Here is a 13,046-nt window from a genome sequence, read left to right on the forward strand (position 1 = left end):
CGTAATGTGGTATTAATGATTAACTTCATGCGCTGAGGTTTGATTGGTTTTAATAATTAAACTCTTCTGTATGTGCACAAGACAGTTGATTTTCTTTTTTCCTTTGACAATATTATGTTCAGTTTGTTTTTAAGATTCAAACATTGATTTTAACTCTTATTGCTTTGATATTAACATGACATTTAAAATCATTGCAGAGTGCCAAAAGTATCTTAATAAAATTTTTATTAAATTAGCATTGGTATTATATGATTTCTAATTTTATTAAACTTGTTTTATCTTGTAGTTTAATTCAGAATCTTTAAACCATTAATTTTATTTCTAATATTTCGTTTCCAATAAACTTTGAAAATAGCTACATGGGTTGGTTGCTTTTTCCTCATGCTACCCTAAAAATAAAGAATTTATTATATAAACAATTAAATGCTTTCTCTTTTGAGTTATAAATTAATGAAATTTTATGTTTTAATGTTGATACAATACTAAATATGAAAAAAATTACTAATTTGATCAAAAAAATATTTTAAGGTTCTATTCCCGATTACCCAAATGATAATTTTTTTTTTGTTTTTTTTATTGATGTTGTTGATGCTATTTACTTTATTTTTAGGAGTCTGAGAGGTTTATATCAGATTTAGTAACATCAAAGACAATTTTTGCTAAAATTGATCGCCCTGCCGGAATCGTTGTGTTTAAACCTCCGAAAGATGCTGCGGATACGTTAAACGAATGGTCACGAGACATTTCTGGATTAATGGACCTGCTTAACAAAACGACACATTTGATTACAAAAGAACAAATGGTTCATCAACTTCTTAATTAGTGAACTTAGTTGCATTTTATAAAATTTTAACATTTGCTTATTTAAACATTGTGCTGCTAATTTTTGTTAGCAAGAGTTGTTTTTCCGTTTGTGTTTTAGCTATCCATATTATATATCGTTTGAAATTAGTGAAAATCTTTCTATTCTTTGTTGGAAACTACAACACGCATATATATATATATATACATATATATATATATATATATATATATATATATATATATATATATATATATATATATATATATATATATATATATATATATATATATATATATATATATATATATATATATATGTATATATATATATATATATATATGTATATATATATATATATATATATGTATGTATATATATATATATATATATATATATATATATATATATATATATATATATATATATATATATATATATATGTATATGTATATATTAATAAGAAAACATCAAACAATACGAATTCTCTTAATACAAATAATAATTTATTTTGAGAAATTCTCACTGGGTTATGGACACCAGCATCATCAACTCGAAAAATATTACAAAATTTTTTGAACGTTAAAAACAGTTTAATAAAAAAAAAATTTTAACTGACGTCAGCAGTTGAATGGCTTCTTTTTTCGTTACGCAAGAATATAAAAAACATCAGTCCAAAATTTAGTTTTGACAAATCGCCCATTATCAAGATTTATTCTGCCATTCGATGGGAAACATTGGTGCTTCTCGTACTTTACGGTCGAATTTTTTTTATTTCACTTTAAGAGTTTTAGTTTTCTCCCAATTTATTTTTTCAGAGCAAAACTTGCTATGTGTTGCAATTGCTGACTGATAATGTTTGTTGTCATTTAGACTTTTTTGGTGTTGTAATTTTTTGGTGGGCAATTTGTCAAAACTAAATTTTGGACTCCATTTTTTATATTCTTGCGTAACGAAAAAAGAAGCCATTCAACTGCTGACGTCAGTTAAAAAAAAATTTTATTAAACTGTTTTTAACATTTAAACAATTTTGTAATATTTTACGAGCTGATGATGCTGGTGTCCATAACCCAGTGAAAATTTCTCAAAATAAATTATTATTTGTATTAAGAGAATTCGTATTGTTTGATGTTTTCTTATTAATATAGCATACACTCTTATACACGATGTCTACACTCAAATCATATATATATATATATATATATATATATATATATATATATATATATATATATATATATATATATATATATATAATAAACTTTTTCTATAACTTTTTAAGTTTAATGTTTATACAGCAATCATCAGCAATAAAATACGAAATTAAATGCAAAATAATTGCTAATGCGGTGTTGTAAGTTCTTAATGTCGCTAAAAAGACTAACATGGTAGCAAAGAAAAGAAAAAAAATTAGCTAATCACCGGTGTCAAAAAAAGATAAGTAGAATTTTTTCTTATGCCTGTATTTTTAAATCAACTCGTTTCTTTTATTTAGCAGATTTTGTGCTTTACACGTTAATGCAGTGCACTCCCGATATCTTGAACCCTCACTAATACTTTCTCATAAAAATCACTCGATAACTCACACCGTTGTTAGCTCTAACATTCGCTTAGTCGAACCATTTTATCTGCTCCGGTGATTAATATTCTTCCGATAACTCAAACTTTAGAAGAAAAATTAAAACAAAATCTTAGAAAAATTTTTTTTTTTCTTTAAGTTATAATTTTAATTTTTTATCCTTAAGCGCCAATTTTCCGATTAAAATTTGAAGAAATTTATTTAAACCGCTATGAAAGCCTTGCATTGCTATGTAAACGATTTTAACAATTTTGATATTAGAATAGTTCATAGTATAAGTTATGTAAACGCGCGTTGGAATATTATAATAAAAGTCGTGTATTGTGCTAACATTTTACATTGGGTACTATCGCTGTAAAGAGAAAATTTAACTCTAAATCAATCGAAGAAAAGAATGCTGCTTTAGTGAAAATTGGAGAAGGATCGTGAAAAAGTCTCAGGCTGCTATGAAATATGGCGTTCCAAAAAATGCGCTGTCAACATGGCTCAAAATTTTCGAACCAATGAAGACGCAAGGGAACAAATCAAAATGTATGTCAATTAAAGAAGAAACATTATCAAATTTTGATAATCTTTAAGTCTTCTTTGAGTTTCCGCGTTCTTTATTTTTATTTAATTTCTATCATTATTTTAACATAATCTTTAATTGTAAACTTTTTAACTTTATATATTTGTATAAAAATTTTCATGTAATAAAGACATTTAAAACATTAAAAAAAAAAAAATCTCGTTTTTTAATGGTTTTTAAATGTAAGGAGTAAAAACGTAGCAGTATAAGGATCAAACCTAAAAAAAAAGCGAGAGAGCTTGCTGAAAAGATTAATATCAAAATATTTCGAGCGTCTGATTTTCCAACGATCAAGCGTGTGATCGTTGGAAAAACAGATATAATGTTACTTTCAAGACGGTATGTGGAGTAATACCATCGCTGACGGTAATTTGGAGATGTTTTTGATTAACACATTGAAGCCAATGTTTTGTGTATTTGCTGTTTGTTTATGCAAGTATTTTTTTTGTAATTGATTTGTGATAGAATGACTTTTAGAAATTTCTTAAAAAATTCTCCTTGTGATCTTTTAGAGTGAAAAAATACTGGGAAGTCAATTCTTTTAAAAACATGATTAACCCAAAGTTTTTACTTACAATATTTAGTTTATCTAAATATTGTAAGTAAAAACTTTGAAATTCTGCCTGTGTGCTGTCAGCTGATTGCTCATGTCATGGCATGCTATGACTCCAGACTCCTGAACTGTTTGCTGTGGTAGTATAGTTCGTTTCGTTTTCAGGACATGTAAAATTAGGAACACTTTTTAGCATTTTTCGAGGTTGGTTGCAAATGTGTTTTCCAATACTGTATATGTATATATTCACATTAAAAAGTTTTGTTCAGAAATTTCAGGAAAAACTCTTAAAACATAAAAGTTAAAGGTAATTTACGTCGTATTAGTTTTTACGTTGCTAATTTTTTTATAGTTTCTTATAGAATGATACAAACTCTCTTTAAAAAAAGAATCAGGTTCGCGAAGGAAATCTAAGGTAAAAAGTCCTAGCACTATAAAAATCAGTTTAAACTCGTTACAATTGCATTTTTAAAATGCATTTCTTACAACGTGTATAAATACATATTTCAAATATTTTCATAATTTAAGATAAAGTTATTTATTATCTTTGTATATATAGAAAATTAAATTGAAAGGTTTTGTATTTAGGGAGAAAATCAAAATTTAAAAATGATAACATTATTGATAAAAAAAGCTGTTTTCGGTCACTTTCAAACATAAATTAACGTTTGAATCTTTTATTTCAGTACTTATTTTTTATACCGTTAAAATTATAAGAAGCTGTAGAAAATAGTTAGCTAATAACATTATTTAATTTGCGCTGCTCAAAAAACTGAATTTTGGCCAAATTTTAAGTGTTTCTAAATCACTGTGAAGTGGGAGAAAATCAATCAAAAAAAATCGCCGTGATACTTTCCAAAAAATTGCGGTGATTGGAGCCTGGGAACAAAAATACCCAAAAACGTTATCCCCTTACCCCAACAAGAGAGGCAATGAGTTAATGAATGAATTTGTTAAGTGTATTATACTAAATTTGACTACGTTTGAATGTTTTAAATTTCATGGAATAATGTTTTCAGATTTTGAAAGTTATGACTAATAAATTATCAATGCTCCCCAAAGTGAGAGGTGTTGTAAATTTTGCATGGTCATAACTTTTTAAATCTGAATGATCATTCCGTGAAAGGTAAGACCTGCTAATTTAGTTAAATTTAGTATGAAATTGTAACAAAAATTAAATCATTAACTCATTACCCTCATATTTAGGGTAAGGGGGATAACTTTTTGTGGTATTTTTATTCCAAGCTCTAATCACGAGAATTTTTTGCAAAACGTTATCATTTGACATAACCATAAACAAACTTAAGTTTAGAGTTTGCACAACGTCTGAAAGTGTCAAATCTGCAAAACCAAAAAATCAAAATTTCCCCTTAAAACAGCCCGTCGTTTAGAGTGGTCAAGACCTTATTTTGATGTCAGAAATAGATTCCCCTTGACCCCAAAAACATATGATTAAATGTATAATATGGTTATATTTAGACGTTTTCTATTTTTTCTAATTTTTGTTATATTCTGGCCCAATGTGCATTCTACTTGAAAACTTTTTTTCAAAAAGTTCTTTTCAAGATTCATAACGTACAGGACTTGTAGTAAACGTTAAACGACCGAAAACAGTTACAAAAAATTTTTTTTGCTACGATTATGACAGTTCATCTTAACAACCTCAATACGAGAAATACTGCACATTTGATTTTAAAATATAAAGTTTCTTTTGAAAATTAAATATCTGTGTTATTTTATTTGCGCCACTCAAAAAACTGTATTTTGGCCAAATTTTAAGGGTTTCTAAATCACTGTGCACTTGCTTGGTTTACGAGATTTTCGGAAACGGACGTAACGAAAACATTTTATTTTATTTTTACGCGCCAAGTAAACAAATTTTCTCCAAACAAAAATTCAAAATGGTTTCTGAATAATCTTTTTACCGATAAAGTAACCTACTTTCAAACTTGTGGATAGACTCGATCTATGATGCATCTTATGATCTAAAAATTCACACATCGGTTCATAATGTGTATGTCTAGGACTCCAGTTTACAACATATACCTTCTGATAACTCATGTCGTAAATATATATGTATTTCATTATAAAACAGTGATTTTTATTTCTATTTTGCTTAAAGCTACTATTTAATTGTGATTTAGACATATAGTTGTAAACTTAAATTCGAGATCCAAATGAAATTTATCTTTATAAGTAATAACATTGATAGTTAAGGAAACCGTCATTTAGTCTATCCAGTTGATTTTTTCTAGTTTTTGTACTAGTTTTTTAAATAAATTGAATTACAATATCTACAGGACCGGCTCAAGAGTATATGGCGCCTGTGGCCATTTTTCAGTTGGCGCAGCCAATTTTCTTGCAGTTTCTAACATCTTTTGAAGTTGTTCATCAGTTCTAAAATCTTTCACATACTCCAAAGTGTTAGAAATTAATAAAACAGCCTGAGGAATATTTAAAAAGACTTCTTGAAGAGATTTGCTTGTTATCTCAATCTGACATCATACCAAATTTAAAGTCAATTTTGGATTGACTGGACTCAGATTTGTTTTTGGTTGCTGTTACTGAAGATACACCCAGCCGGCACAACTCCGTAAAAAGTTACTAGTGGTTTCCGTTGCGTGTTTAAAACCCCCGAAAACACTTAGAATAACACGTGTCAAGAATAGGGTTTTGTCCGTAAAATTTACTTACTACCATTTACCAAAAAACCTATTTAGATATTAAGTTTTTACTAATGGTTTCACAGTTACAAAAATGGAGTATTATATTATTTAAAGTTTCCGTAACGAATGTGAAACCATTACTAAAACCATGCGATTTTTCAAGTCATTTTTTACATATATATTCATTGTTTACATATATATATATATATATATATATATATATATATATATATATATATATATATATATATATATATATATATATATATATATATATATATATATATATATATATATATATATATATATATATATATGTATGTGTTTGTGTATGTACACGTGTATGTGTACGTGTTTGTGTATGTACATATGCATATATGTATATACATATGTATATATGTATATACATATATATATATATATATATATATATATATATATATATATATATATATATATATATATATATATATATATATATATATATATATATATATATATATATTATATATATATGTACTCATACTTATTTATTGTATTTAAACCAGAATATGTTTCTTTTAATAAGCAAAAATACATTGGAATGGATTTTAGTCATTTTTCTACAATTGTAAAGAAGCCAATGAGAGAAGATTTAGTTGCTGTTGAGACTAGAAGCAATTTCTGGAAAAGGGTAATATTTTTTAGTTTTTAATAAAAAAAGTTTTAAAATAAAAATGATATTTATTGTGAATTCCCTTCTTGTGAATTTTATGTTGTTGGAGCTGAACCTGCATCACATAATCATGATACTGACAATAAAATTTTTGATAGAAAACTTCAGAATTTCGATAATGATGACAATGTTTTTCTTAACAAATGTTAGGGAATAGTAACAAAGTAGATCTATTTAGGTACTTTCTGCACGAGTGAAATGTGTGCACTGGGATTACAAAAAAAATTTCAATTGTTGATTTATATACACAATCCCAACTTTTTTAGATTTATACAAGTTTTTTTTTTTGTTTTTTTACATTTTATTTTTGCTATCTATATAAGATTTATTTTTTATTTATTTGTTATGTAAATTATATAAATGTATGTATTTTAAACCAGGGTATATGAAATTCAACAAGCAAAGTAACAATGGATATGGATTAAATTCAACCATTAAAGATATCAACATTTTAAAATAAACATCCAATCAGAAAAGATGCACTGGTTTAAATGCTGATGAAAACAGTTCCAATGAATCTCTACTTTCTGATTCAGTAAAAAGTGAATATTTTTTTATCTTTGATTTCAATATTTTACTTAGTGATTTATGTTTTTTAATGGTGAGGTTTATTTACAAAATAAAGTCTCCAATTTAGAGTGAGGACTATAAAAAAAACACAATTTTACAGGAGGAGTGAATGGATAGTGATGGAGGTGATAGATAAGTAAAGAATAAATTTAACCATTAAAAAAGCGATTCATCAAAATCATATAACAATAAAGGAGGTCGACCAAAAAATCATACAAACGAAACAATTCCAATGGATAATGCAACATTACAGCGCAAAATGTGGATATGTCTGTTAGTCTATTACAACAGCTTCTAGATAAAGATTCCAATGTTATATTTGAACAGGTTACCTCAATGGACGAGTTAGTCAAATTTGAAATCCAACTTGAAGACAATGTAGTTAAAGATGCAATGGGAACTGTTAGCAAGGATACAAAAGCGCATCGCTATGAAGACAATGTAGTTAAAGATGCAATGGGAACTGTTAGCAAGGATACAAAAGCGCATCGCTATGCTGTTTATATTCGATCATGACGGAGGAAGTGTAATCAAAAGTCAACGTATTGTATAGTAACCATGTGCCAAACAAGATTTATACTGACCGTTTGTCATTAAGACGTACCTTTAATTTTTTTGAGCTCATGCTGCCAAGAGGCAATATATACGTTGTCTTTTAATTGCAGTTATCTAGGTGGCATATATATTTTGTTATTTGAAGGAAGAAATTTAGAAATTGTAATGAAATTTAGTATTTAGAAATTGTAATGAAATTTAGTATTTCGTTATAAATAAAATGTAGTAAGTAAAATATAATGAAATTAACATGTTTTAGTCAAAGTCAATCAAAGCTTAAAAAGTTTATCTAAGTTGATTGATAAAATATCATAAATCATTGATAAATAGTTAATAAAAACTAGTTTGAATGACTTTAGTATAAACTCGCAGCGGGAGTTTATACTAAGGTCAATCTTACGAGATTTAATCTTTTTTAGCTAGTATTTTTACGTATTTTTAGCTAGGACTATGTTGTACCAGTTTAAAAACTAATTTCCATATTAAAATTTAATTTATACGTGTTTGAAGATATATATAACCTAATAAAGTAATTAAATTAGATACCTATTTAAAAACTCATAAAACACGTGTTTAAAACTTCTTGCAACACGTATTTAAAACCTTATAAAACACGTGTCAAACTCCAGTATAGCTACCCGTGAAATCCACGTGTTTTTGGTTTACGCCTGGATCGTAACAAACACGTGTCTAAACGGGTTTTAATTCCAAGATTAAAACTAGATGTGCCGGCTGGGCAGATAATTGGATATTCCAGAAGCTTTCTAAAGCTTGTTTTATCTCTCTCAGTTGATGTCTTAATGGTTCTAATGCATCAATTATACTTGCCCATCTGGTTTCACAAAGTCCTTTCAAAGTTAAACCTTTGACAAATTGACGTAAAACGTTCCATGGCTGAGTTGAAGATGAGAAAAATACAAACAAATGTTGCACAATGTCAAAGAATGTTACTGCGTCTAAACAGCTTTCAACAGCATCATTGACAACTAAATTCAGTGAATGAGATGAGCAAGAAACATAAAAGGTTCGTGAATTGAGATGAAGGATCTTGGCTTGAACTCCGTTTTGTTTGCCTCGCATGTTCGATCCATTATCATATCCTTATCCTCTTAAATCTTGCATAGAAATTCCATGAGATTCCATGAGAATCCAAAGTTTCTAACATTTTTTCAGTCATTCCAGCGCCTGTAGTATCAATAATGTCAACAAAACTTAAAAAATTCTCTCTTATATCAACGTAGCTTTCCTTTTCATCTGGAGTGGGCAGTATTGACACAAAACGTAGAATTATTGTCATCTGTTCAGTATGGGAAATATCTGGAGTACAGTCAACAACAATTGAGCAGTATTTGCTTGCCTTCAAATCAACTACTATTTTTTCTTTGACTGCTTTAAATAAAATTTCAATAATTTCATATTGAATAATTTTACCCAATTAATGACTGTACATTTCTTTGCTTTTTATTCTCCTGATATGCTATTTCATCACAGGATCAAACTTGGCAAGCAGTTCCACTATTTTCAAAAAGCAACCATTATTGTCATCATAAAGTTTATCTGAAGTCCCTCGCAAAGCTACATTTTGGGACCCATGAAATTTTATAATGGAAAAAAAGTTGCTTTAAGGCATGCCGCCAGTGTTTTGTAGTTTCGTTCATTTGCCTCTGCTGAACTGCATTAATTGTAGATGATCCTTTGAACCTTTTAATAAGATCATGCTGGGTCATATAACAATTCAAACGATCAAAACTTGTCTCGTCAGCATTCAATCTTTTATTTAAGTTTTTCCATTTTGATACGCCTTTACCAGAAACCTCAGTAATCTTTTTAGAAAAGAGCTTGCAACAGAAACAAAAGACAACGTCTTTTGTTTTAGAATAAACTAGCCACTGACGTTTATACTTTTCCCTATTTGGTAGCTTCCGAAAATAATGACTCATTTTAAATCTTCGTTTTCTTCCTTCTTGACTAGTGAAAGGAAAGTCAAAATCCATTATTTGAATTGGACCAATTTTGACCAGTAGATCTGTCAATGACACAGTATTTTTAGGTCAGCTTCCAACATCCAAGTAATTATCGGAGGTTTCTGGTTCAACTGCGCATGTTGTAGACTCAATGACGGCGTCCATTTGATTGCTTGCTTCAGAATGGTTTCAATTGAGATCATTTTGGCTAGTTGATGGCTCACACTGTAATCAAATTTTTAAATATTACTCAAATTTTTAATGATATTCTAGTCAAATTTAATATATGATGAATTGTTAAATGTTTGATTGTCTTACCTGAGTGTTTTCAATACTTTTGGAATTAATAGATGACACTAACACAACTTCTTAGCAAGTTTTTAAATGCTTCTCCAAACTTCCCTTATACTTTGATAGGGAAACTTTATTTTCTTTTTTTCTTTTTAGGTTTAGAGCTCCTGATAATTTTTTATTTCCAAACATTATGGTTATTTTTATATCCTCTTTTGAAACATTTTTTGTTCACTTAAATTTGTAAAGAGTAAAAAATGTAACATGCATTGAATTGAGTTAGCTTTATAAGCAAAAACTTGTTCAATGTGGATTATACCAGTAGTACTGTATAAACTGGTTTTTTAGAGTTCCCACAATTATGGAAAATTTTCTTTTAAAATTTTTTTATAAAATTGAAATCTTAATATAAAAACTATTTTATTTTTAGTTTATATTTATTTTTAATTTTTTTTGTTTTTGAATTTTCTATTTTTTTGGCGCCCTCTTTGAAGCGGCGCCTCTGGCCAAGTGGTGCTTGGCCACGCTGTTGAGCCGGCCCTGAATATCTATATAACTTTTAAAGCCCTAATTTAATCCTAAAGATGGTAATTTTTGCAAATTTTCTTAAAAATTAAAAAATTGCGGACGTTTTGGACCAAGTTTCGTATTTCTAAGTTTTTAAAGCAAAAAAAATTGCCTTGTATTATCATTTGACATTAGCGTAAACATACTTAAACTTGGAGTTTGCGCGACGTCTAAAAGTGTTAAATCTGTAACAGCAAAAAAAATACAATTAGAGCCATTTGAATTATATTGTTTTTAAGGGTCAAATTAGATTTAATAAGCATTCCATATAAAAAAACTAAAGGTGTTTTGAATTGTGAAATCATATAAACAAAACAAGTTCATACAAGTTACAAGCTTTCTACAAGTAAAAGTTTAATTTATTCGGGAAGGATTTAATTTATTCAGGAAGGGTTAGGGGTTTGGGTTAGGGTTAGCCAAAAATGTCAGCATTACAATGTTGACATTTTTGCGTGCAAATATTATTCACGCACTTTTGCGGAACTAAGTCTGTGTTTGAGCAATACTATATTAACAATTACGTACTTTATTTAATATAATTCTAATTAACTTTGAATCATTATTTTTGAAATTTTTAAATTGATCAAATTCTAATATTTCAATATTTCAAAAGTGAAAAAATTATCGAAATCGAACAATTCCATAAAAAGTCATGATGTTTTAAGTTTTTATGATATTTTTATTTCTATCGTTATTCAGTTATCAATAACTATTATTAACAAATTTAATGAGATTGCGCGCAATAAAAACACTTCGTGGTAAAAAATAAGATTAAAATGCATACTCTCGTGTTCTTAACCCAAGGAAGGGAGGGGAGAATAATAGGAGGAGTCAAAATCTTTGTTCTTAAATTAGACTTAGGTTCTATATATGCTGGTGTGATTTGTGTCGCCACAATATTGAATCAATTCTATTAGTTATTTTGTATTACTGTTAAAGATCAATACCCATGTGGGGAGTTTTTTTGTCAAATTAAGCAGTGCTAAACGTTCCTCGTTTTGAAAAAGCGCACTTTTTTAAAACTCTAGGATGGATTCTATCAGGACCTGTTGCTTTTGAAGGATCAAGTTTCTGCAATCTGTTTTTGACTATTTCATAAGTGATGAAATCAACTCCATTGCCGCAAGTTGCTTAAGATTGGTTTAAAAAATGAGGTAGCGGTTCTTGCGGATCTACTTTAAATACTGTACATATGTTATATATGCTAAATATTTTATCAGTCATTGCTGTCTTCAAGTGAATGGATTTTATCATGAACTTTGTTTTTGCGTTGAGTCTTTCTGGGTTATGTTTAAACGAACCAGTTAGTGTATCTTTGATTTTTTTTCGGCTGGTCTTGTTTTGTACTTGGTATGTAGAGTGAGGTAGCTTCATTATATTTGTTAATTAAAATTTTGGTATTTTTCGGCTTCCGATATGCTATTAAACAATGTCTCCCAGTCATAAATTCTAATAAAATTTGAGATAGAAAAGTAAATTGCCTTGGTTTTCACTAACCAAGAAATTTTTGATGGTTCATTGTTTGTTATTGCTACCGCATTTTAACCTACAGTAGTTAAGTGAGCTTGTACTTCTGGGATAGACCAAAAAGGTTTAGCTTGTGTTAAGAAAATTAATCTGTCTGGCTTTTTGGTTATAATTAAGCCCAAGTCCGAAATATGGATTTGTTGAAGAAACTGATTAAAGTTTTATTAACTAAAACTACTTAGTCAATTCTTATATAAATGTTTACAACTTGATATCAAAAGATAGACGTGAAAAAAAGTAAAGCTAGTGTTAAAAATAAAAATTTTGTTTTACTACTTTATAGAATACACGTTGCACTCATCAACTTGGGGGAAGAGGAGTCTTTTCCCCTCCAACATAAAAAACATAAAATATTTTATTTAAAATGAGATTTTGAAAAGATTTTTTAATGTTTAAAATTTAAAATAATAGATTTCAATATAAAAACACATTACAAGATGCATCAGAGTATCCATTTTTTTTAGAGGAAAGGGTGGTTAAACACCCTCCTATCAAAAAAAGTTAAAGGTTTTAAAGAAAAAAATGTTTTAAAATAATGTTTAATTTAATTTATGTTTTGACCTTTAGTCATTAAGTTGTTACTCCATTAATAAGACTTTATAAAAATTATTGCTAATGATAGACCCAGAGCCCCCTTTCAAAAAAAGTGCAAGTTCCGCTACTTGCAGTTTCACCATTTCATGGCAAAT

At 28.1% G+C, this 13,046-nt stretch overlaps 1 protein-coding gene across 1 annotated transcript in view; it reads left to right on the forward strand.

The window, feature by feature from the left end:
* The window catches only part of LOC100211225 (26S proteasome non-ATPase regulatory subunit 12), a 38,054-nt gene extending 37,096 nt beyond the window's left edge, over window positions 1-958 (forward strand). The window contains exon 11 of the mRNA XM_065804211.1: window positions 611-958. Within this exon, the coding sequence (XP_065660283.1) occupies window positions 611-823 (213 nt within the window). The 3' untranslated portion in view covers window positions 824-958. The remainder of the gene's footprint in view (window positions 1-610) is intronic.
* The last annotated feature ends 12,088 nt before the right edge of the window (window positions 959-13,046 follow it).

The sequence above is a fragment of the Hydra vulgaris genome, chromosome 08 (genome assembly GCF_038396675.1).
Source record: "Hydra vulgaris chromosome 08, alternate assembly HydraT2T_AEP".
NCBI lineage: Eukaryota > Metazoa > Cnidaria > Hydrozoa > Anthoathecata > Hydridae > Hydra > Hydra vulgaris.